General features: G+C 35.2%; 1 protein-coding gene across 2 annotated transcripts in view; it reads right to left on the bottom strand.

Annotated features, from left to right (window-relative positions):
* Positions 1 to 27,919, bottom strand: part of LOC127850141 (uncharacterized) — a 35,349-nt gene that overhangs the window by 3,020 nt on the left and 4,410 nt on the right. Inside the window, exons 2-11 of one of the 2 annotated variants that reach the window (XM_052382951.1) lie at positions 26,308 to 26,431; positions 25,584 to 25,711; positions 24,288 to 24,407; positions 21,113 to 21,192; positions 14,219 to 14,771; positions 12,920 to 12,993; positions 8,298 to 8,381; positions 5,298 to 5,430; positions 2,858 to 2,980; positions 184 to 314 (exon numbers count right to left, since the gene is read on the bottom strand). In XM_052382951.1, coding sequence (XP_052238911.1) covers positions 184 to 314; positions 2,858 to 2,980; positions 5,298 to 5,430; positions 8,298 to 8,381; positions 12,920 to 12,993; positions 14,219 to 14,771; positions 21,113 to 21,192; positions 24,288 to 24,407; positions 25,584 to 25,711; positions 26,308 to 26,431 — 1,550 coding nt within the window. Of the gene's footprint in view, positions 1 to 183; positions 315 to 2,857; positions 2,981 to 5,297; positions 5,431 to 8,297; positions 8,382 to 12,919; positions 12,994 to 14,218; positions 14,772 to 21,112; positions 21,193 to 24,287; positions 24,408 to 25,583; positions 25,712 to 26,307; positions 26,546 to 27,919 lie in introns of both variants that reach the window. The other variant, XM_052382952.1, reaches the window with a different exon arrangement.

Here is a 27,919-nt window from a genome sequence, read left to right on the forward strand (position 1 = left end):
TCTTCTTCTGGTTGCATAATTACAAGGAACTGGTTCCATACTTAAAACCTACCACTGGTTTCATATTCACAAGGAACGGGTTCCATGTTTAAAATGCACCACTGGTTGAATATTTACAAGAAACTGGTTGAATATTTTCAAGGAACTAATTCCATACTTGAAATGCACTGGTTGCACACTTACAGAGGACATGAGTAAGAGTCCCAGCATGACGCCGAACATCACATAGGGCAGAGATATTGTTGAGCCCGCCCACAGTGGAGCCAGTATGGTTGCTATGCCAACAACGCTGCGTCGCAAACCCATACTAAGGCCTGTAATAGCACAGACAAAAAGTAAAGAACTTAAGGTGACTTTTAAATCTGTCTTTCAATGCTCAACTCATTTTTAATATAAATCATAAAAGTTATAGTTTTCCCACCAGCAAACATGATTTATTAAATTTTTAAAAGCTGACTGAACTCAATATTGTACACAAATATGAGAATAACATGTAGTAAGTTAAAGAATAGGTATAGTATAGAACAAATGAATGCAGTTCCTAAACTGATTAAGTATACTGTTCAAAACTTGATCACATTTTATGCCTCATGAGCCCATTATCTTTAAAGCATGTAATTATGTAACAAGCTGCCCAATACACATGTTTGAACTTTTGACCTTTCCTGTTCCCTTAACCTTGGACAAAAGCACACAGGCCTAGTGCATTACATTCTTAGTCCAAATGGTGAACATTTGTTGTAAATAGTTTGTAAAAGAGCATGATGACTGATTTACATATATGTCACACAAACTGTATTTTGTTTATGTTGCACTTTTTACTTTTATGTGAGTCTCTGACCTTTAGCTAAGAGAGCTATCTTCACATGGTAAACAATTGTTATAAGTTATTGTTTTTTAAATATCATTATGAATAAGAAATTCACTGCCCTGACAGGCTGTATGATACTCAAAATTGAACGTTTATCTCTCAGTGTGACTTCGACCTTGGAGCTATGAAGATGAACATTTTAGATGAAGTATTTTAAAACTACTTGATGAAAGATGCAGTAACAGTGCGCACAAAATATTTTATGGCAAATTTTAACCTTTGACCTTCATAGAGAAACATTGACCTTTACGGTTATCAGATGGCTGATACATGTGACCTACTGACTTGACTCCTCATGGTGAACATTTAAAATAAGTTATTTAAAATTGCATGTTGAACGACAAAGTTACATTCTATACAAAGAACAAAATTGTCACAAAACCAGGTTTTCAAATTTGAAAAAAAAAGCTGACAAAGGAAGAATATTCAAAATGTGCATTGTTACTGATTGTTCCTAGTTACCCTATCCCCTTGTGTCAAAATCAATCTATTTTTAGTCGTGACCAACTTGATTTCGACCGAATCATACAAAAAACCCGACAATATGCGCCAGAGCAATCATTTGTGAAAGTTTGATTGAAATCCGTTGAGAAATGAAGGAGGAGTTGCGCTTGGAAGAATTGTTCCATCCGCCCGCCGACATTCACCAATTTAATTATCAGTTTTTTTCTTCGGAAAACCTGATTCAGAGCAGCTATTGGGATTAGCACTACAGGCCATCTCCTTAAGGCAGATGTTTGTGGCAAGTTGTTTTAAAATTGCACTATTCATTTCTAAGGGAAAATTGACGCAAGCTTTTCAAAAGACACACATCTTATGATGATGATGAACAATTATGCTGAGTTATTTTCAATTGCAAACTGAATTACAATGTTACAGTCCAGCGAGCTAAGTCTGGATGCATACAAACATGCACTCAATCAATGGGATTTCTATATCGAGCTTTACGCTATTGAGATTGATTAAAGACATTAATGCAAGTATTAAAGCTTTTAAATAAGCGTGTTACTTTGATTAATTTATATTTTACTATACACAGTGAATTTAACATTGAAAATCAGAATGAAACTATTTGTGTCTCGTTCTGAGAAAACTGGGCTTAATTCATGTGCGTTAAGTGTCGTCCAAGATTAGCCTGTGCAGTCCGCACAGGCTAATCTGGGACGACACTTTCTCCTTTCATGGTATTTATAGTTTCAAGGAAGTACCTCCTTACCGAAAATCAAGTTTAGGCGGAAAGTGTCGTCCCTGATTAGCCTGTGCGGACTGCACAGGCTTATCTGGGACGACACTTTTACGCACATGAATTAAACCCAGTTTTCTCAGAACAAGTTACATTTTTTACCTGATTATTTAAGGTATGCCCATTATGAATATCCACAAAAAGAAACATAAACTTATGCCAAACATCGTAACATTATTCACAAAAATAGCGCTCTTTGTGACACAACCAACTACAGTGCATATAAATTTTTAATTCCCAGATTCAATTAGAATAAACACCAAGTATTATTCTTTTCCCCTGCATTTACGTAAAAGCAGGACCAAACTAAGATATACTGTATCATTTTGAACACTAGATTTGTTGATTTCCTTAACTTAATTTAACGCATTCTTTTAAAACATGTAATAAAGTTAATTTACTACTGATCAACTGGAAAAAACAAAGTCTCCATTTGACCAGGGTCAACCCATGAGGAACAAGTATTCATAATTAGCTCCTCGCTCTAAGATATATGGTTTCTTTCATGTGAGTAGTGACGTCCCAGATAAGCCTGTACAGTCCACACAGGCTTATCAGCGACGACACTTTCCGCTTAAATGGAATTTTCCATTTAAAATAAGTCTCTTCTTAGCGAAACTCCACAAGAGGCTGAAGAGTCGCCCTATTTAGTATTAAGCCTGTTTTGACTGCACAGGCTAATCTGGGATAATGTTTTAAATACATGCATTAAGCCCTGTTTTTCAAGAACAAGGCACAATGACCTTGCGTTTCCCTCCTTGTGATCTTTGAGTACAAGGCTATGGACCCAGACACCAGCAGTGGAAGGGCCAGCATGTCTAACACAATGCCAATAATCAGCCTCCACAGGTTGGTCCGGGAGTCATCTGCAAAAAGCACAGTGGATTTTTTAGTCAACTATTGGACTTACATTTTGCCCGATTTCAAATTGCAAAAAGTATTTAATTTTTCCAAATGATTGTCAAAAGTTCCCAAATAAAGGTTTAACCAAAACAATTTATCATCTCCCTATCCAGATCTATAAGTTGAACCATGGTAAATTTAATATTGAAAATACTTATATTCTCATTTTCATAATATGTGTTTGCAAAACACAACAACAACAATGTTCAAATTCAGTAAAACTACAAAACATTTCCCAATGAAAAAGGTCCTGACCCCAATCTGTACATAGTGAAACAAACACTGCATTTTGAAATTGCTTGTCAAATAACCAGCGTGTTCGTGGCCTCATTTGCCTTCAAGTGTGATCACCCTTTTATATCAGTCACACATTTATGTATATAAAGGAAGGTACATATTCAGGGTGCAGGATCACGTAACTTTTTTGGGATTCTACCTTTTCACTTTATTGGATTTATTTGACGGTAAGTGAAGTTTTATTTCAAATAACTTTTGTTAACAAGTTTTCTTAAGAATTTCAATTAGTGCATAAACAAGAGGTGTGTTCGTCAGAAACACAATGCCCCCTTTTGTGCCGCTTTGAAAAAAATTAATTTTTTTTTTTTTACCTTTGACCTTGAAGGACGACCTTGACCTTAAACTTTTACCACTCAAAATGAGCAGCTTCATGAAAACGCTGCTTTGAATTATTTTTTTTACCTTTGACCTTGAAGGATGGCCTTGACCTTGAAAATCACCACTCAAAATGTGCAGCTTCATGAGATACAAATGCATGCCAAATATAAAGTTGCTATCTTCAATATTGAAAAAAGTATGGCAAATGTTAAAGTTTTCTGACTGACAGACGCCTACATTTGACTTTGAAGGATGACCTTGACCTTCACCTTTCACCACTCAAAATGTTCAGCTCCATGAGATACACATGCATGCCAAATATCAAGTTGCTATCTTCAATAGTGAAAAGGTTATGGCCAATGTTAAAGTTTTTGGACAGACGGACAGATGCCATATATTAGACATTTGACCTTAAAGGATGACCTTCACCTTTCACTACTCAAAATGTGAAGCTTCGTGAGATGCACATGCATGCCAAATATCAAGTTGCTATCTTCAATATTGAAAAAGTTATGGCCATTAAAGTTTTCGGACGGACAGACAGACTGACTGACATACACACATACTGACATACGGACAGTTCAACTACATGCACTATATGCCACCCTACCGGTGGCATAAAAACAGATTTGTATGCTGCTTATGGCAATGTGAAATACTGTTTTTAATAAGCATGTGTTCTTGTTCAAAAATTTCAATTTTAATGCATTCATTTTTCACAATAAAGTTTCACGCAACAAACTGCAAGAAAAACTGTCTTTTATGCACTATAGATTGTTGCAAATGTATTTCAGTAACTTGAGATATTTGCAAAAATAAAGTTCTTAATGATGTGATATTACTCTGTCAATCCCCTGTGTAAACTCCTGAAAACCCCGTTGATTCTGCACCCTGATATTCCAATACCTAATTGGGATTGAATTTGAAAGTTATATTAATCATTTTGTGCTTGTTTGTATATGTATTAGTACTTGGTGACTTTCAGAATTAATCTACAGTAATATAATGAAACAAGAGATTGCCAAGCAATATTGTCCCCTACCGGTGAAACTCCACCATTGTCAGTATTTTTTTATAGATTTGTTGCCATAGCAAACAGAATTCTTGACATAGGAACAAAATGAAATGACGTGCATAATCTCCATATTGCCATCTATCCATGTTTCAAGTTTCATGAACAAATATGAAGAACTTTTAAAGTTATCGCAGAATCCAGAAAAGTGTGACTGACAGACTGACAATCGGATGGAGCGCAAGCCATAAGTCCCCTCCGGTTCCACTGGTAGGGGACAATAATATTACAATCCAACCACAGCATATTTGGCAACAGACAGTTTACTGAAATAGTATTATAAAAGAAAATTCTAATAATCTTTGAGAAACTTATAATCAATAATTAATAGTTCAAATCTAATCATATTTAGAAAGGGTATAAATTGACTCGATACATTTGCATATGAATTGCATCAAGCAAAAATGGATCTTTTTGGCAAGCATACCTTAAATCAGTAGCTACCCTTTCTGCTTATGAATTAAGGAGAGCTCAAAACCTTGCATGACTATATAGCAGACAGGGTAGCTCCTGACCAGACTGTGCAGATGTGAAGGCTGGTCTGGAGCTACGCTGGCCAAATATGGCATAAGACCCATTTTCGCATAACTCACAGTTCCCTGCAATAGGTATCACGTAGATCATCCAGGCATTGGCCGCAGTGAGGATCAGGGTCCCAATGAGAATTAGATACCTGTCGGCCAGACGCTTACTCAGCCATGTCACGAATAGGAACACCAGAATTATCTGAAATTATATTTAAGCAATACTCTGGGAAAATGTGGCTTAACGCATGTGCACTAGGTGTTGAACCAGATTAGCATGTGCACTAGGTGTTGAACCAGATTAGCATGTGCACTAGGTGTTGAACCAGATTAGCATGTGCACTAGGTGTTGAACCAGATTAGCATGTGCACTAGGTGTTGAACCAGATTAGCATGTGCACTAGGTGTTGAACCAGATTAGCATGTACACTAGGTGTTGAACCAGATTAGCATGTGCACTAGGTGTTGAACCAGATTAGCATGTGCACTACGTGTTGAACCAGATTAGCATGTGCAGTCTTTACAGGCTAATCAGGTATATGTGCACTAGGTGTTGAACCAGATTAGCATGTGCACTAGGTGTTGAACCAGATTAGCATGTGCAGTCTTTACAGGCTCATCAAGTATATGTGCACTAGGTGTTGAACCAGATTAGCATGTGCACTAGGTGTTGAACCAGATTAGCATGTGCACTAGGTGCTGAACCAGATTAGCATGTGCACTAGGTGTTGAACCAGATTAGCATGTGCAGTCTTCACAGGCTAATCAGGTATATGTGCACTAGGTGTTGAACCAGATTAGCATGTGCAGTCTTTACAGGCTAATCAGGTATATGTGCACTAGGTGTTGAACCAGATTAGCATGTGCAGTCTTCACAGGCTAATCAGGTATGACACCTTAAGCTTTTATTGTGTTGTTTTTTTTTTCGTTTAAAGGAATTCACCTCTTAGTGACAAAGTAGTTTATGCAGAAAAAGTCATTACTGATCAGCCTGTGCAGACTGCACAGGCTAATCTGGGATGACACGCTCATGCATAAAGTCCCTTTTCCAAAAGGTAAAAATGAAAACTCTTTAATTTCTTTGTTACAGCAGCTTAAGCATAGTGACCATTGTTGCACAAACACGAAAATATATATAAACTTTTTATGTGTGTTTTTTTTGAACCAGCAATTATCAAACTAAGTAGCACTAGATATAAAAATATTGTGTTTTTTTTACACTTGAATTTTTAATGGTATGATTAAAACGGAATTGTGCTATAAAATCCAGAAAATGGCTCCTGTCCCATAATGTCCTGTAAAAAAAGAGTTTTATACCAAAAGAGCCTTAATAGCAAATAAATAACACTGCAATTAAATTTTAGGTTTCTAAAATTAATTCAAACATTAGTTTTACTAAGCAGGTTTATAGGCTACCGAAAGGACTTTATGAAGTGTATTGACTAAAACAATTTAATACGAAAAAAGCTTTAAATGACACATCAATCCTTTTAAAAGACTTTCAAGCAATTAAAACATGTTCTGCAGATTTAATGAATCCATGTAATAAACAAAGAACGTTATCCCCATATTACCAAGTGAAACTTTATCAGAAGAGAACTTACATCATTGCTGGTCTTTAAGTTAAAACAGATTGCAAAACAAGATGTGTTTGTTAAACACAATGTCCCCCTATATGACGTTTGACCTTGAAGGATGACCATGACCTTGTGAAGGATGACCTTGACCTTTCACCACTCAAAATGTGCAGCTCCATGAGATACACATGCATGCCAAATATCAAGTTGCTATCTTCAATATTGCAAAAGTATTCATAAAATAAGCGATTTGGGCCACATATATTTGACCTCTGACCTTGAAGGATGACCTTGACCTTAACTTTTTACCACTCAAAATGTGCAGCTCCATGAAATGCACATGCATGCCAAATATCAAGTTGCTATCTTCAATATTGCAAAAGTATTTATAAAATAAGCAATTTTGGCCACATATATTTGACCTCTGACCTTGAAGGATGACCTTGACCTTGACCTTTCACCACTCAAATGTGCAGCTCCATGAGATACACATGCATGCCAAATATCAAGTTGTTATCTTCAATATTGCAAAAGTATTCATAAAATAAGCGATTTTGGCCACATATATTTGACCTCTGACCTTGAAGGATGACCTTGATCTTGACCTTTCACCACTCAAAATGAGCAGCTTCATGAGATACACATGCATGCCAAATATGAAGTTGCTATCTTCAATATAGCAAAAGTTATTGCAAAATGTTAAAAATGGCGCAAACAAACCAACAGACCAACAGACAGGGCAAAAACAATATGTCCCCCACTACTATAGTGGGGGACATAAAAACCATGATATAAACAAAAAAGACACAACAAGCCTATACAAATATAATACCATTGGTATAACACAATTGGAACAATCAATGCAAAGCAATGAGGGTGTTATACATTTAACAAGACAGACAGACAGATGGACAGACGGACAGACAGTTTATTCAGACTTATACAAAAGTACATTGTCCTTATGCTTAAATCCACACATTCTCTGTCATGCAACACTGTATAAAAACATAACATTACATACAAAACAATAGTCATTTAAGAAAACAAATAAATACAATCAATGGTAAGAACGTAGGTTCTATGGTGGCGGTAGTGAAGTTTTTTAACAGCATTATTAAGTATCAAATTGCTTATAACAAAAGCTTCTTTGATAAATTTACACACATTATAAATTATTGATTTGTCACATGAAACGAATTACATGTGGAATTGTTTTATAAAGATGGTTTGATATCAAATGTTCATCTCATTTTTTTTGTTAACTTAGTGTAACAGCCGCATCCGACATATTATATGGTATTCATCTTCTGAATCAAAGTCATAACAATATACCCTGTAGACAACAAGGTTAATTACGTGGAATGTTATTCTGAGCAAAGCTGTCAGTTTGGATAACCCGACCCATAGGCCAGCTATACATCTTGTTATTTTAGTTTCATTCTAAGCAAACATGAAAAGGTTTTTGTTTTGTCACTAATATACCTGTACCTACCTCAACCCCTGCCAGGCAGTACATGATACTGTTCTCCAGCTCCCCCCAGCCTAGAAACTTGTTTGACAATGGGGTCTCCATCGTCTGAGAAGGAAATGTATTAACAATTACGCAGTAGAGCAAAATCTTTAAGGTATACAATAAAATTCTTTTAGGTAATGAACTTTAAAAAAAAGTTTGTTTACAAAACTGATTTGTAAAAGATATACAAGTTTAAATTTTCTACCTAAATTAAACATATACAGCCTAATAACAAAGATTTATCAAATTAACAACTTATAAAAACTCGGAAATAATATTCTTATAATACTATCCTTGTCATTTTCTATGTTCAATATTCATGTACAACATACAGGAAGCAATTTCAGGAAGTAACCATTAACAATAGTCTTGAAATAAGCCTTGCTCTGGGAAAATGGGGCTTAACCCTTTGCATGCTGGGAAATTTGTCGTCTGCTAAAATGCCGTCTGCTGAATTTCTAAAATTAGCATATTCTTAGATTTTTTTTTTCAAAGAATACTATCAGAATAGCAAACAGTTTGGATCCTGATGAGAAGCCACGTTCTGTGGCGTCTCATCTGGATCCAAACTGTTGGCAAAGGCCTTAAAAATTCGGTTCCAGCGCTGAAAGGGTTAATGTGTGATTGTAAAGTGCCCTTCTCAAAATAAAATACACTTTTTAACAAAATACGCTTTATAAAGTGTATTTTTTCTGCATTTTTACCGAAAAGTGTATTTTGTCTGCATTTTTTTCATAATTAAGTGCACTAAAGTGCATTTTTTCTGTATTTTCATTATCTTTAAGTGTATTTTACTGTACTTTAAGTGTATCTTCTGTAGACAAAGTGCATCTTTTTATGCAATAAGTGCATTTTTTTAATGAAGTGCATTTTTTGTGCATATTAGTGTATCTTCTGATTTGCAAAAAAAATATTCTTTCTGTACAAGTGTAGTTTTAGAGCATCTTCATAAAAAAGAGCAACACTATAGCAAATAACTGAAGTTAAAGGACAGAGATATAGTGTTTAATAGGAGGATTGTACTGAATTCTTTTTATCTTCACATAATGTTTATGGTCTTATTATTGCAATTTGTCTGCTCATAAAATATGTGAATCAGTAGAGCAGCTTTTAAAGGGAAAAGTACAACTAAATCAGGCTGTGGGTAAATAATTAAAAAAATTGAAAGTGTCAAAAAAATTATGTGGGCTTGCCAGAATCAATTATATCTCCACAACATAAAAAACAAGTATTTGAACTTTCTTACACTGATATTTAACTCCAATTCAATTAATGTCTACCACATTGACTATTAACATACATTATAAAAGACAATTTAATTAATATTTATAATATTATATTTATTTCCTAACACCATTCAGTATGTTATATTGAAATATTCACAATTAAATATAATATGCTAAGTGTGCTGTGTATTATTCAATAAATATCAGATAAGATCAGGATCAGATAAGAGATCAATTAGCATCATAAACACTAATCCCTATCAGTGCTCCATCTAGCCAAAACAAAGGGGTGTTTATAGAATTTTGATTGGTTCTGGGACCATCTATTTGAAAACAAACCACTTTTGATTGGCTGGAGCACAGCAAGTTATTTGGAGGACAGGAAGTTATTTTTGTAAACAATTTGGTTTCAGCAACTTAAATTGAGCTAAATTTTTAGGTATAATTCAGCAACATTAATTATAGTGTCAAATGTCTTGAAATTCTTTCAGCACATGAACTATTGTGTGATGAAAACAATGTGTATTTACTACAATGTGTAAATCAACAATAAGTTTGTTGCAAAGAAGATTCATAGTGGGTGGTTAAAGTGATCAACAACTGCCGTTTTTGTTTTTTTGGAATGCTGAGGAACAGCTGTAACAGGTTTGTATTTTCATTTCTGCATCTCTTTTTAATTAAATTAATTATGATCATTATCATATTAATGTATTGTCACTGGGAAATGTAACTGGATGAGTAAATGTAATGCAATTTTAAGGAAAAAAACACCATTTGAATTATTATGGCTGTATTTTATGGTTATTGTCATCTTAAAATTTATTTATACCTATTTCTTGTCATTAATGAACAGATGTCTTTCCCCCATATTTAATCAGAACTTTAATATTTTATATTTGAAGGTTAAACCCCAAGGTGAAATTTACATTGATCGGAAGATCCATTGGACAGAATGTGCATCATCGCCTGCCAAAAAAGGAAGCAAAAAGGGGACAACTTGATGTATGGACATGTATACCAGGTTTTACCCTGCACGAGCAGGCCAACTTGAGGGGAACAGGAGTGGGAAACCGTGCCCTGTAGCTTGTCCTTGACCAAGAAAAGATGGATTTGTTGAGAGGTAAAACTATATAATAAAGGTTATTGCAATTCAAAGACGTCACACTTCCGACCAGTCCACACAGCCAAAGGAGACCACATATATTAGTACATTTATTAACAGTATTTTCTATCAAACGTAATTTCTTTAAATTATTTAGGAAAAGCGTAAAGTCACATGTGATCACGAGATTAAAATTGCAAAAAAAAACAAACAAAAACAACAAGCCAACAAACTTGTTTTGATTTAAATTTATGATATTTATAGCAACTGTTAAACAAGATTACCATAACAGCAATATTTAACACTTACATTATAAAATATCTTTCAGGACCTGATCTCAAATGAGATCATGCACGAGAAGCGCCTCACAGACCATGACAGTAGTATTCAGACCTGATCAGCTGGTGAAGTGCTCTATAAAGGGTTGTTTATGAATGCATTCTTTGTAAGGAACAGTGTATAACAACAAATATAGTGACAGGGGCTAAGCTGTTAAATATTGTCAGCATGTATGCAGTGATTTTCTTTGGAAATTCAAAACAACCTGTACGTACTGGCTCTCAGAAGGGCATGTTTTAGCGCAATAATGAACAAAAAAATAAAGATCTTAAAAATAAGGTATAGATTTATATAAATTTCATGAATACTGTTCATTTATCATATATTAGGATCCAGAATATGATTGAATTAAATGTGCTGCTTTTGTCCATATCAAAAAGGGATTTGGAATTAATGTAATATATAAAAATCTAGTAAATGGTAGGAAAAACATTTCAGCTTAAGGAGGGGAAAACTTTAATATTTTTGAAGTGGAAACCATCTGTATTTGGCTGTTAATCAGTTACTGGTAATCACAGGGGAGAAAAATCACTGGTATGAGCTTGATATTTTCAATTGTTAATTCCAGATAGGCAATAGCCCGTTTGAATCCTCTCTTTTATGTAGATATGTAACATTTGTTTTTGTTTTTTAAGGTTTAACATTCTAATAAAAGTGTGTATTTATCTATTGAATTGTACTTTTTGTTTTTTATGTATGTGTTTACACTAACCTTTCATTTAAAGAATGAATGCTGACTTCAAAATGCTGGGATTTTTTTTAAATTTGGTTAATTTTTAAGCATATTAATTTGAAGTGATGAAAAGTACACTTGAGCGTATAATGCGCTTAAAAAATTCACTTCCAACACTTCAAAAAGTGTATCATTTGTATGACTGAAAATGCACTCAAGTGTATTAATGCGCTTAAAAATTCACTTTTAATATTGTAAGGTGTATTATTTGTATGACTGGGAATGCACTCAAGTGTATTAATGCGCTTTAAAAAATTCACTTTCAATTTTGTAAGGTGTATTATTTGTATCAGTGGAAATGCACTCAAGTGTATTAATGCGCTTACAAAAATTCACTTTGAATACTCAATGAAGTGTTTTATTTGTAAGTCTGGAAATGCACTCAAGTGTATTAATGCGCTTAAAAAATTCACTTTGAATACTCCATGAAGTGTATTATTTGTATGAGTTAAAATACACTCAAGTGTATTGATGCACTTGAAAGATTACTTTAGTTACTGATAAGTGTATTATTTGTATGACTGGAAATGCACTCAAGTGTATTAATGCGCTTAAATACATAATTTGCTTTTAATTCTGTAATGTGTATTATTTGAATGACTGGAAATGCACTCAAGTGTATTAATGCGCTTTAAAAAATTTACTTTGACCATGAAGTGTATTATTTGTATGTCTTAAAATACACTCAAGTGTATAAATGCACTTAAAAATAAACTTAAGCGCACTTATTATCATAATAAACGCACTTAAGTGTATTATTTCGTGGAAAAAAAATACACTTAAATGTATAAACACACTAGTAAAAAGTGTTTTTTTTTAACAGATTAAAATGCACTTGTTAAGCAAAAAATACGGTGCCAATAACATGCGCATTAAATGCGTATTTAATGTGCATTTAATGCGCATTAAATGCGCATTTAGTGCACTTTTTCGAGAAGGGTGTTGCTGAGCCTGTTCAGTTTGCACAGGCTAAACAGGGACAACACTTTCAGCCTAGACTGGCCTGTCATTTAGAAGGACCTCCTTCAAACAAATCACTCCATAAAAGCAGAAAGTGTCTACCCTGATAGCATATGGAAACTGCACAGGCTTATCTGGGAATAAACTTTATGCTCATGCATTAAAACCTATTGTCCCAAACTGCGACACAAATATAGAAAATAGTTGCAACTTAAAACAGCAAAACAGACATTTGTCTCACCTCTAGAGCCACTTGGTTAAAGTAGCTGTTAAACTGCACAGCTATCACAGTCACAATCTCCTCACGCACATACTCTGAAATATTGAGGATAACTGAATCATGTTCTTGGAAAACTGGGCTTAATGCATGTACGTAAAAAGCCGTCCTAGATTATCATGAGCAGTCCGCACATGCAAATAAGGGATGACACTTTCCGAGTTTATTGTCATTTTGTTTGAAGTAAGTCTTTTCTAAGCTATAAATACAGCTTAGGTCTTTTTATTTAAATCAACATTACTATGATTTCAACAGAAACAACATGTTTCAATGAAATTTAAGGCTTTATAGGGAACTGACTAATCAGGGACGACACATTGCGCTTTTATGGATTTTTTTGTTTGAATAAAGTATTTTATAAACAACAAGAGATATGTTTGTCAGAAACACAATGCCCCCTATTGCGCCGCTTTGAAGCCATATATTTGACCTTTGACCTTGAAGGATGACCTTGAAATTGACCTTTCACCACTCAAAATGTGCAGCTCCATGAGATACACATGCATGCCAAATATCAAGAAGCTATCTTCAATAATGCAACAGTTATTGCAAAACTTTAACCAAGGTTAAAGTTTTGGGACACACACAATGAATGAATAAATGAATGGCAGACAGACGGGCCAAAAACAATATGCCCCCGATCTTTCAATCCAGGGCATAAAAATCCATTATAGGCAGATATTGTTGTTCCTGACTAGTTTTTGCAAACTGCAGGTGCCATTTAAAATATCCACCAAAATATAATTACAACACATGTTTTGTGCAAGTTTTATAACGTTTGGATCGAAATTGAACTTTTACAGTGTTTACAATGTTTAACTATTGCCTTTAAAGGAAAACTGCCCCTTTTTCGGGAGTCCATATTTTTCAACCAGAAACAATTCTGAACTCGACCTAGATATCATTAGAACAAAGGTTCTTAGAAGTTTTATAAATATGGGAAAACATTTTTACTTTTACAGTTTTCACAAGGTTTCGCCACAGCTGCATTTATAAGAAAAACTGCAAAGCCAACTGTTTTTTAAGGACCAAAACCATTTTCCAACTCTGCCAAGATAGATTAAGAATATATGTTCTAAATAAATAAGTGTCATTAAGATTGAACATCTTATGTGACTTCTAGATTATTTACAATCGTCAAAGAGGGAAAAAAAAGCTCTCACAAAGACAAATTATATGCTGGTGATATTGTACACAATGACAGAGCCAACAAAAAGAAATGCATAGCAATGATGTAAATAAATGGCAAACCCATATATTTACCTTGATAAATAAATCTCAGTTTAGATTTCCCCTGAAGATAGTCTTCTAAACTTGCTTGTCTTTGGTCAAAATGATCCACGCTGTTATTTTTATTCTGATTGTCATCACACACATGGTCCACTGATCCATATTTGGCCACCAAAGTTGTTGAATTTGGTGCTATGTGTCCATCTGCTGGCACAGAGCTGCTTTGTCCAGACAGAGTCCTACTATAAGGCTCACCATTAACAGAAACTGGAGTGTGCGACCTTGAACTTTGCTCTGATTCTGTCATAAAGATTTCAGCATTTTCTATCAGATCATCCGCTGTTGGTGACCTTGAATTTGTTACTCCATTTAATGCCTTGGCATCGCAATTGCTTGCCCCGTTAATTTCCCTGTAGATGTCGTCGTCATACTCAATGTTTGTTGTATTGCCTTGGAAATGACCTTCAGGGGTTGGCAGGTCAACATCGCTTTTTGTTGAAACTTCGTCAGAGTTTAACTCGTGAAGGTCAGTATACATGAAGACAAGTATGAATAATTGTAGCATCCATACACAAGCCATGAAAGCCTGAAAATATTGTGTAAATCTTACTTCAAATATAAGCAAGTATGAGTTTTACAATTTTAAATTAGTGATCACTACTTTTTTTGCTCAAAAGATGTGTTGAACAAGAACAATTTATAATGTATTAACCAGTTAAAGACAACAAGAGGACCATGGTCCCATGGTGAACCAATTGAACTAAACTATTCCGAGAAGTTGGAGTTCAGAAGAATAAATGTAATTAATGAAGCATAAATATGTTATTTAATCCTGTCATGTTAGACAAAAAAATATAATTGACATCATTTTCAACATTTAATGTTTAATGTTATGTACATAGTTAAACATGAGATAAATGTATGCGGGACTATTTTGGCTGTAGCTGGTTGTCTCTTGAGTCAAAATAGGCTTTCAATGAAATGTTAAATAGGTAACTTGTGAATTATTTATAGATCAAATGGAAAGCTTCCAAATACAGGTCATAACATAATTTTTACATTGGACATATGGTTACATTAGATTCACATATTCTTACTGTTTCACTGGGGTTTTAACTATGCAATTTTCTCGAAAATTAAATATAAATATGAAGTAATGGACACATCTAATTTTAGCAATTTAATATCATTAGAAATTAACATGATCCTCATGATAAAAACCAACATGAACATCACACTATCATTGAATCTTTATAATGGCAGTATATATGTTCAGAAATCAGCTTATTCAACCTGTCTTATAAGGTTGCACTTCATCACAACATTACAAGCTAATCTAACATAGAGTTAAATATTTCAATATATAATCTCCGCCCCCCTCACCTTAGGCCATGTTTTTCAACAAAATTAAACTACTTTTAAAGTCAGCACAGATATCCTAAAAAATAATTCATGAGCTATTTTAATTATAATTTACCAAACAAGAGCACCGCCTTGCGGGTGCAGACCGCTCATCTATTTTCTTTTTAAAGGTGAAGGGACTCTCATTTTCAATCACAAAGGAGGGAGGGGTGGAGTGAAGAGGGGTGTATACTGTGGGAGTGTGGACATTTATTACATTATTTTCCAAAGATGCGAAAAAAAAAAGCAAAAAAAAAACAAAAAAAAACATGGGGGTGGGGGGGGTGGGGGGGATTCTTGGTTGCGATGGTTGGACGATATTTCAAACATAAAATAATAAAAATAAATATTTGTGTTTTTTAACCGTTTAAAAAAAATGAAATTTGGGGGGGGGGGGGTATAGTGTGAGGGTGTGGTGGTCATTTGTGAGATGATCTTAAAAAAAAAAAAAAAAAAAATAGGAGGGGGATTCGGGGGGGGCACGGGGGATGGTTTGGGTGGAGTCTATTGTGGTATGTCAGGTAAGAGTAGTTTTGTATCAATCAAATCTAATCATAAATAAAGAAGTAATGGCAATTTTAGCAAAATTTAATAATTTGACCTTGAGAGTCAAGGTCATTCAAAGGTCAAGGTATAATTCAACTTGCCAGGTACAGTAACCTCATGATAGCATGAAAGTATTTGAATTTTGAAAGCAATAGCCTTGATAGTTAAGAAGTAAAGTGGATCGAAACACAAAATTTAACCATATATTCAAAGTTACTAAGTCAAAAAAGGGCCATAATTCCGTAAAAATGACAACCAGAGTTATGCAACTTGTCCTTTTACTGTACCCTTATGATAGTTTGCGAATGTTCCAAGTATGAAAGCAATATCTATGATACAGGCTGTCAAGTGACCTTTTTTCAAAAAGTAGGAAAAAATAGGAACTACTTTTGCAAGAAAAGTAGGAAAAAAGTAGGAAAAAGTAGGAACTTTTCCCTCAAAAGTAGGAATACATTATACTTATTTTTTAGACACAGGTCAAGGAAACATAGCTTGAAACAGAGCAGGAGTGCCATCACATGTTCTGTATGGATACCCACTTGAAGCTACCTTAAGGGCCCAGAAGATTTCAGCCTTTTGTACCTGTTCCTTGTGTGATGGATGTACTTGCATACAGATAGATTTATCCCCACAACCCTGAGAGCTGCTTGGCTTTTGGGCACTTCCAAACAAACGCTTTTGTGAATTATCATGCATGTATTTCATGTTTTCCTTGTGTTTTTATCCATCTGCATGACTTATAAGTTGATTAGCACCAGAATTACAACATGATGGACTTCATTCAGACAGTACAATATCTTGCAAACTCATTGCCGGTATCTCTCTTGCACCATGATCCCAGTGTTTTTCCACTGTTGTCCAACTTCTCCATCCATGAAGGGTTAAACTTTGTTTTCCCACGAGGAATTTTAGCACTTATAGTGTATCTATGATAATTAAGTTTCAAGCAAAGCTACCCTGATAAAGAAGTATACATGTAATTAGATGCTGTTCATTTTGGTGTATCATCAAATAAGTGGTTAGAGGTCTTCTGTGTATCGATATAAAAATGGTAATTATATTGTGCATGTTATATCCTTAAGCAGAAGACCAAATTTATTTAGTGATACACCAACTTGTTGTACAAGATTAATACTAGTATATAAAGCAGTGTAAATGCTCTGCTACAGCTACATTGCGAAACCTTTAAATTGACAATAGGGTGCAGTTATAATGACTTAAGTTACATTCAAAATGACTGGTCATTGCAGAGCAGATTATGCAACTGGAGATAGGACCTTATCACCTGACATCTTTTATGACAGCATTGATTGGGCAATGAAACAGTTGCACTACATTGTTTATTCCAGTTTCAAATAATGGCTTTTACATTATTGATGACTTTGCGGGAGTGTAATAATGCCATTTAATAATTTTAATACTTCGCTTTAACACCTTGAAGTTACCTCACTAGCTATGGCATCATTAGACAAGAATTGTGTTTGTCCCAAACACAATGCCCACTATTGCGCAGCTTTGAAATAAAATTTCAATATATCATTTTGCAGGTTTAGAAATTATCTCCCTTTTAAAGCTTATTACTTCCCTTGGATTGTATTTTTTAACTTTTGACCTTGAAGGACGACCTTCACCTTTCACCACTCAAAATGTGCAGCTTCATGAGATACACATGCATGCCAAATATCAAGTTGCTATCTTCAATATTGCAAAAGTTATGGCCCATATTAAAGTTTTCGGACGGACACACACACACAGACAGACAGACAAACGGACTGACAGAACAACTGCAATATGCCACCCTACCGGGAGCATAAAAATGTATCAGGGCATTTAGGCTCTGTGCATTTATCTTTAATTACTAAACATGATGTACCTATGATATCATTAGAACATCATATCCGTTGTCATGTAATACAGAATTTATTACATTATATTTGTAAATGATGAAAACTCGGCAAAGCATCAGTTTTATCTTTTTTCCAATAACTTGTGTAATAAATTCCATATTACATAACCACTCATACAATGCATGTATCTCTATATCTCTACATTCCAAACAGCAATATCATGTAAACATGCATAAGGTTTGGTCAAATTGTTGTCAATGGAAACAAAATAAAACTGGAATAAACAATGGGTTCCCTCAGCTCTTGCATCACTGGGAACTGTGTAAGGTAGTGAAGTCTGCAGTGTACAAATGCTAAGGAAGTAAACAAGGCACTATTGTTACTTAAAAAAAAAATTGTCAATAATTTTAAAAGTTACATAAGAAATAAATATTTATGCTCCTGAAGAGGTGCTAGCAGACAGTCAGCATGGGTTGTCAGGTCTCATCTAGATGAATGCACATTAACAGGGATACAGTCATGCCATAGATTCATTCATCCTGCAAGTTTACTAAGTAAACTCTTTAAAAAAAAATATTCTCCATTGAAAATGAAAAAGTAGGAATAGTAGGAAGATTTGGTAAAAAAATAGGAAAAAGTAGGATCCTGATGAAAAAGTAGGAAATACAGTCCAACCTGCCCGAGCGACCGCCTGTTAATAGCGACCAACAGTCAATAACGACCACAACGATTTCCTCCCGAACGATTTCACTATATATTGAACCTGCGAATAAAGCCCACCTGTGAACAAAGACCAACGACCACACTTTTACATTCCGAAATCTCCATTTTGATAGCTTACAACGACCACTGCAATCATAAAAATCAACGATTTCGCAACTTTCAAAAAACAAAATGGCGGCCAGGACGCTGCGTAGTCACGTGATACACATCTTACCAGTGGACTCGTCGGTCCCTATGGAGATATTGGCAAGTGACAGTTTATTGCACTCGATAGCAGTTGTTTGTTTATTTAACATGCATTGCTAATTGGTAGTCGCCTGCTTCTTTTATGCATTTGACAGTTTGTCAAAAGTGTAAAAATTTGCCTTTGTATTTAAGTGACTCGCGATTAATGTACTAATTGCCGAAAATATCAAAGACAAATTTGGGGCTTTCAAAAACTCATTAAGGAAATTAACGGTTTCATATCATTTACGATGCCTATTAAAGACAAACATTTTGATAGTCATTCTCTTCTTAAATTTCTCCGTAATAAGACGTTCATAGATAATAGAAAAGTAAACTGTCAGTTCAAGTTAACCATCATGGCTTCCAAGCGTAAGTTCTTGACGTTGGAAGAACGCGTTAAGGTCATTAGTTTGTTAGGTAAAGGACACAGTTGTAGACGAGTGGCTAGTGATCTTGGTGTAGGAAAAACTCAAATTCAGAGCATTTTAAAGCGTAAACATGAGATTATGGACGAATTCAAGGAGAACGTAAACTGTGAAAGTAAACACCCTAAGCGTGAGTCGGAATTCGCGTCAGTGAATGACTTAGTGCATAAGTGGTTTGTTGACACAAGTGCAAGGCTCTTGCCTGTGTCTGGACCTATAAATTAAATAAATAATGAAAACATAAAGGAATAGAAATACAACATGTAATAAATATACAAATGTATAACAAAACTGTGTTTCAATCCTTTATTTCATTATACATGCATAAGTATTCAAACATTTAAACAATAGAGCACATACATAGATAAGGTACCTGTTAAAAAACTACTATCATATTTTGCAAAGTTTCGATCGACCCTGCGAATAAAGACCACCTGTGAACAAAGACCACAACGACCAAATCCCTTGAGTGGTCTTTATTGACAGGTTGGACTGTAGTAGGAAAAAGTAGGAAAAAGTATGACCGCTTGACAGCCTGATGATACTTTAGGGGTAAAGTTGACCAAAACACAAAACTTAACCAAATTTTCAATTTTCTAAGTATAAAGGGCCCATAATTCCGTCCAAATGCCAGTTAGAGTTACATAACTTTGCCTGCACAGTCCCCTTATGATAGTTAATAAGTGTTGCAAGTATGAAAGCAATAGCTTTGATACTGTAGGAATAAAGTGGACCTAAACACAAAACCTAACCAAATTTTCAATTTTCTAAGTATAAAAAGGGCCCATAATTCTGTCAAAATGCCAGTCAGAGTTACATTACTTTGCCTGCACAGTCCCCTTATGATAGTTAGTAAGTGTTGCAAGTATGAAAGCAATAGCTTAGATACTTACGGAATAAAATGGACCTAAACACAAAACTTAACCAAAATTTTCAATTTTCTAAGTATAAAAAGGGCACATAATTCTGTCAAAATGCACGCCAGAGTTATCTTACTTTGCCTGCCCAGTCCCCTCATGATAGTAAGTAAGTGTACCAAGTTTGAATGCAAAAGCATTGATACTTTATGAAAAAAGTGGACCTAAACGCAAAACTTAACCAAAATTTTCAATTTTCTAAGTATAAAAAGGGCACATAATTCTGTCAAATTGCACGCCAGAGTTATCTAACTTTGCCTGCCCAGTCCTCTCATGATAGTAAGTAAGTGTACCAAGTTTGAATGCAATAGCATTGATACTTTCTGAGAAAAGTGGACCTAAACCCAAAACTTAACCGGACGCCAACGCCGACGCAGACGCCGACGCCAAGGTGATGACAATAGCTCATATTTTTTTTTCAAAAAATAGATGAGCTAAAAATGTAACTAATACAATGAAAGGGTTTCCTTTTAGCCATATAAGGAAAACAACCACAAGCCTGGTACCATGTTTTTCAACAGACTATTTTCACACTCGGCCAGGATATAATTTGATGAGTTTCATGAAGATTGGAAAAAGATGCTGCCTCTTGAGTGCTAACAATGTGAATGTTGACCACGCACAACACACAGCAGACAAAAGTTGATTAACGAAGCTCAATATGTTTGTTGTGTTTTGGCGAGACAAAAATAGACATAATACATACCGTAATTTACAATAAGCTAACATGTAAACTAGCATTGACGCAATGAAAATAATGAGACAATCAATTCAATTTTAATTATTCCATATAATTCAAATGAATTCAACTCATCAAAATACTAACTACATTGTACATACCCCTGGAACGTTGTACTTGGTTACTTCAAAGCTTCCAACTTTAAAATTCATTTCCCTTAAAAACAGGTTCAATCCGGGGCCTAGAAAAATAATAAAATTGATCATTCATATCTGAATATCCGGAAAATATACTATATTAATCTTCCTTTCACACATCCTTACAATTTGCAAAAATATAATTTCAGTGAGTAATTATGTTTTTTAACAATTTTAAAAGGCCAGAGACCCAAGGGAACTATATTATTCTAAGAAATTTGACTTGAGAAAATTAAAAATGTTCTTCATGATATGTAAGTATCTATTTTTTATTCACATAATTTTACACATTATTATTTTCACATTATTATAGCAAACAATGAAATTCAAGGAACTAAATCAGGAAAGAAATTTTTGTCATCGTCCACTTCTTGTAAGTTAATATCAACTAACTATAACAAAAACTAATTTCAACTACACCACAATCTTGAAAGAAATATCTATCAATAACACAGATAAATGTAAAACAGAAAACAAATATATTGATTTAACCTTCACTGATATCGGATAAATAATATAAGTAAGACAAAAAATATATTGGGTACACATCTGCATTAGCAAATACGCATTGTCTCAAAGGGAGACCATTTCCCTATTGTGGATAAAGAATGTTTACTGGTATGCTTGGACACTAAATGCCTGCACAGGTGTTTATAAGATTATCATAATAAGATTACACAACTCACTTTCTCACTTTACTAAAATCTCAGGGGCCGCGAGAATTGACAAGAACTTGCAATGGCACACATCTTTGTTTATTGATAGATCTTTAATGCAATGGTCAATCAATAATCATTATGAGTCTACACAGGTTTGACAGCATGATGAACTAACACTTAGCCCAGAATGTATTTCCAAAAAAACACTCATCTTAAATAATTTAAACAAGTGTACCTATGTACACACAGAAAAAGGAAAAATTACATGCCATATGAGACCCCCAAATTGAATATTACACACATAATTTTAGTGTAATCGAGTCATATGTACCTGAAATATATATCAATTATAAGATGATAGGTTTACAGTTATAAGTATATAAAGACTTAACTTAAGTTAGCTATGTTTTACAGAAATCTTTCATACAAACTGGAAGCCATACAGATTTTAAGTTTGTTCCATAAACATAACCAAAAACAGCTCGTTTATGACATGCTTATGATAATTGAAAACATTTTTAACACATTAAGTATATGTACATATTGAACAATTTGACTTATTTTACAATGACAACTCTAATATAACAACCCAGTACCGGTAAGTTGAAAGATCGTTACAAAAATATGATCAATTTGTATTACAAAAACAGTATTTATACATTGCAAATTAAAAACAAGATATGTGTTTGTCAGAAACACTATGTCCCCTTTTGCGCCGCTTTGAAGCTATATATTTGACCTTTGACCTTGAAGGATGACCTTGTCCTTTCACCACTCAAAATGTGAAGCTCCAAGAGATACACATGCATGCCAAATATCAAGTTGTTATCTTCAATATTGCAAAAGTTAAAGTTGGAGCAAACAAACAAACAAACACAAACAAATAAACCAACAGACAGGGCAAAAACAATATGTCCCCCACTATAGTGGTGGGGGACATAAAAATATCTCAATATACTTCCAACCTTGAAACCCATCCTATGATGTAAAATGCTTACCCACAAGGAGACCAGACTGTGGTATATACAATGGTCACCCACAAGGAGAGCAGTCTGTTGTATGTACAATACTTACCAACAAGGAGACTACACTGTGGTATGTACAATACTTACCCACAAGGAGACCAGTCTGTTGTATGTACAATACTTACCAACAAGGAGACCAGTCTGTTGTATGTACAATACTTACCAACAAGGAGACCAGTCTGTTGTGTGTACAATACTTACCCACAAGGAGACCAGTCTGTTGTTTGTACAATACTTACCAACAAGGAGACCAGTCTGTTGTATGTACAATGCTTACCCACAAGGAGACCAGTCTGTTGTATGTACAATGCTTACCAACAAGGAGACCAGTCTGTTGTGTGTACAATGCTTACCAACAAGGAGACCAGTCTGTTGTATGTACAATACTTACCCACAAGGAGACCAGTCTGTTGTTTGTAGAATACTTACCCACAAGGAGACCAGTTTGTTGTATGTAGAATACTTACTCACAAGGAGACCAGTCTGTCGTATGTACAATACTTACCCACAAGGAGACCAGTTTGTTGTATGTACAATGCTTACCCACAAGGAAACCAGTTTTTTGTATGTACAATACTTACCCACAAGGAGACCAGTTTTTTGTATGTACAATACTTACCCACAAGGAAACCAGTCTGTCGTATGTACAATACTTACCCACAAGGAGACCACACTGTGGTACGTACAATACTTGCCCACAAGGAGACCATTCTGTGGTATGTACAATACTTACCCACAAGGAGACCAGTATGTTGTTTGTAGAATACTTTCCCACAAGGAGATCAGTCTGTGGTATGTACAATACTTAACCACAAGGAGACCACACTGTGGTACGTACAATACTTACCCACAAGGAGACCAGTCTGTGGTATGTACAATACTTACCCACAAGGAAACCAGTCTATCGTATGTACAATACTTACCCACAAGGAGACCACACTGTGGTACGTACAATACTTACCCACAAGGAGACCAGTTTGTTGTATTTACAATGCTTATCCACAAGGAGACCAGTCTGTTGTATGTACAATACTTATCCACAAGGAGACCAGTCTGTTGTACGTACAATGCTTACCCACAAGGAGACCACACTGTGGTACGTACAATACTTACCCACAAGGAGACCAGTTTGTTGTATGTACAATGCTTATCCACAAGGAGACCAGTCTGTTGTATGTACAATACTTATCCACAAGGAGACCAGTCTGTTGTACGTACAATGCTTACCCACAAGGAGACCAGACTGTGGTATGTACAATACTTACCCACAAGGAGACCAGTTTGTTGTATGTACAATACTTTCCCACAAAGACACCTGTCTGTTGTATGTACAATCCTTACCCACAAGGAGACCAGTTTGTTGTATGTACAATCCTTACCCACAAGGAGACCAGTCTGTTGTGTGTACAATACTTACCCACAAGGAGACCAGTCTGTTGTTTGTAGAATACTTACCAACAAGGAGACCAGTCTGTCGTATGGCTACCAGGATGGAGATGATACCAGTCCTCTTCTCCTCAGGGCTGTACCGCGTCACCTCGGCCATCAACACTGCCTCAGCGCCACCTCCCACACCTTGCAAAGGGATGACATTATTAGTGTATTAGAATATTTATATGAGTAATTCTCTGGGAAAACTAATGCATGTGCGTTAAGTGCCGTCCAAGATCAGTCTGTGCAAACTGCACAGGCTAAACCCTTTCACTTTAAAAGTTTTTGTTTATTGATTTGTCTCTTTGAAGCAATAATCCAGATTAGGCCCAAATTATCTAATAAGCCTGAGCATTAAGCCCCATTTTCCCAGATCAAGGTTCACACCCCAAATTTCATATCACGAGCTTTTTCACAATAGAAATTTATAACTCCCCCCCCTCAAAAAAAAAACGAAGCATGTTGTAGCCATGGTGAAGAGATTATTTGCAATATTCATTTTGGTAGATTATCAATTTTAATTCATGTGAGATCATGAAATTAAGATTACCACAGTTTGGAGTGATATTTTTATTTTGTTGATCACAAATGGAAAACAATCCATCAAAACAAAAAAAATCTATGTGTTTTTGACTTTTCCACCATCTGTTTACATTTCAAAGGGGTATAACTTGAAAAGTTCGAAAAAAAATTAACAAAAGTTCAAGATGTCAAAATAATGAGTAAATTTTCCGAAATGTGAGTCTCATAGAAATGCGTTCACTGTTTCAATATGGGAACCAATAAAACAAAAAAAGTGCAAAATAACAATAATATTCAATGCTATTTTTGATGCTTGTAACAATGATTAAAATCACTAATATTAACCAACAAACCACGTAAAAACATGAATAACAAGAGATGTGTTTGTCAGAAACACAATGCCCCCTACTGCGCCACTTTGATGCCATATATTTGACCTTGGACCTTTAAGGATGATCTTGTCCTTAACCTTTCACCACTCAAAATGTGCAGCTCCATGAGATACAAATGCATGCCAAATATCAAGTTGCTATCTTTAATATTGCAAAAGTTATGGGGAATGTAAAAGTGTTCGGACAGACGGACAGAATGACGGCCAGACAGACAGACATAAAATATCAAAGAAAAACAGGTCAAAGTCTTATATTTTCTTATCTTATTATTTATCTAGATATGCTTTAAATCTCACCATAGGCGTTATTGAATTAAAAAAAAATCAGGGGAACCCCCCGTTTTCATGTATCATATCCGGGCCTACAACTCAAAAATTGCTAGCTACACCCCTGACTGATAACTTACCTGCCACCAGTCTACTAGCCAACAGAAACCAGACGGATATCCCCATGAAGTACATGATGTTCCCAACCACTTCAAACAATATGCCAACAATAAGCAGGATCTTTGGCTTCCGAAATCTGTCTGACCATCTAAAACACAAAGAATATTTTATGGCAGTTTGTTCTTACATGTATACATTGTACGTATTATGCAAATTTTATCATAAAACCACCAAATCATATCAATATTTTACATTAAAGACACATGTTTTTTATGACTGCCTATCAATTGACCAATCAGCACAGTCTAATCAGGGAAGACTCAGCTTTTATAATATTTATCATTTAAAGAAAGTCTCTTCTAGCGCAAATCAAGTTTAGGCTCAGTGTCCTCTCAGATAGGCATGGGCTTAGCTTGGAAACACTTAACGCACATCCATAAAGTTATTCCAGAGCGACCAATACATTTACCATTTCCAACTTGCAAGCCAAGTGAAAATGGCTATGTTCAATCAGCATAAAACCAGAACAGCCTGCGAGTAACTCGCAGTCTGTTCAAGTTTTATGCTGTTTGCTGCTCATCTTAGGGTTGGTATTGAAGCCTTAAAAACTTGAATTTAGTAAGAAAGGTATTTACCGGTAATTAAATTTCACTTTCTAGGGACAACAAACGTGTCAAAATACATATCTAACTTCTAAGTGGGTATTGGTTAACTAAATCTGATCCTGTGAATGCTTCATATCACCTTCCAAGTAAAGGTCCTGACATAATGGCGGCAAAGCTGTAGCCCGACAGCAGAAGTCCCAACATGTATTCCTCTGCATTGAAGTCTGTTCTCAAGTACAGCCATATGGTAGGCAGGATCACAGCTGAAGTGGACGTGTATATAAATAGCAGGGCTCAATATTAACAGTTGTCCTATAGCCACTCCTCTGCATTGAAGTCTGTTCTCAAGTACAGCCATATGGTAGGCAGGATCACAGCTGAAGTGGACGTGTATATAAATAGCAGGGCTCAATATTAACAGTTGTCCTATAGCCACTCATCTGCATTAAAGTCTGTTCTCAAGTACAGCCATATGGTAGGCAGGATCACAGCTGAAGTGGACGTGTATATAAATAGCAGGGCTCAATATTAACAGTTGTCCTATAGTCACTGGCTAAAAGTTGGGGCCGGGCAAGTTATTTTATAATCTTGTTGTCCGCCCAGGCAAGTGCAAAAAAGAACAAAGAGCATTAAATTTAGACTTTAATTAGACTATAATTGCTGTAATCATTTTGTCAAATGTTCACAAATAAAAAAAGGTTTTGTGGTGTATCATTTTGATCTTCATTAAAAACTATATGGTTTACAGTTAATGTGATATTTCATGTTTGGACAAGTGACTTTACGTTCAGGGCAAGTAGATTTTCTAAGTACTTGCCCGGCAATGGCCCCATTCCCAATGGATAAAACAATAAATTTTTACCACAACACCACATGGGGCCTTAAAATTCCCAATTGAAATCGAAGGTTAAAAAAAATAAAAAAACATATTTTTTTTATTTTATTGTGGTAACAAGATTAATGTTCATAGGTCTAACACCAATGTTTTTTTATGATGAGCCTATAAATAAGAAAACAACAATATATTTACAAACATTTTTGTGCACATAAAGCAATTACTACAGATTTGTTCTTTGTTATCCCCACGCTTTTTGAAAAAAAGGTGGGGATATTGTGGTGATCTCCGCCGTCCGTCCGTCTGTCCGTCCGTCTGTCCGTCCGTCTGTCCGTCCGTCCTGGCCACTATCTCCTCCTACACTAAAAGCACTAGAACCTTGAAATTTACACACATGGTAGCTATGAGCATATGTGCGACGGTGCACTATTTGGAATTTTGATCTGACCCCTGGGTCAAAAGTTATAGGGGTTGGGGTGGGGCCGCGTCAGAAATTATCACTCATTTTTTTAGGTTATTTTACATTTACTTCTTTATTTCTACACCGATTCACTTCAAATTGATACTGGACCTCACCTATGACAATACGGTCAATCTCAACCATGCATGGCCCCATTCCCAACCCTGGGGCGCCCCGCCCACATAGGCCACACCCACCAAAAATTTCCATTTACTATAATTTTTTCATTTCTACACGGATTCACTTCAAATTGATACTGAACTTTTGTTATGACATTAGGGTCAATCTCAACTATGCATGGCCCCAATCCCAACCCTGGGGCGCCCGCCCACATAGGCCACACCCACCAAAAAAATCCATTTACTATAAAAAAAATTTAGGTTATTTTACATTAACTTCTTCATTTCTACACTGATTCACTTCAAATTGATACTGAACCTCTCTTATGACAAAACG

The sequence above is a fragment of the Dreissena polymorpha genome, chromosome 11 (assembly GCF_020536995.1).
Source record: "Dreissena polymorpha isolate Duluth1 chromosome 11, UMN_Dpol_1.0, whole genome shotgun sequence".
Lineage (NCBI taxonomy): Eukaryota > Metazoa > Mollusca > Bivalvia > Myida > Dreissenidae > Dreissena > Dreissena polymorpha.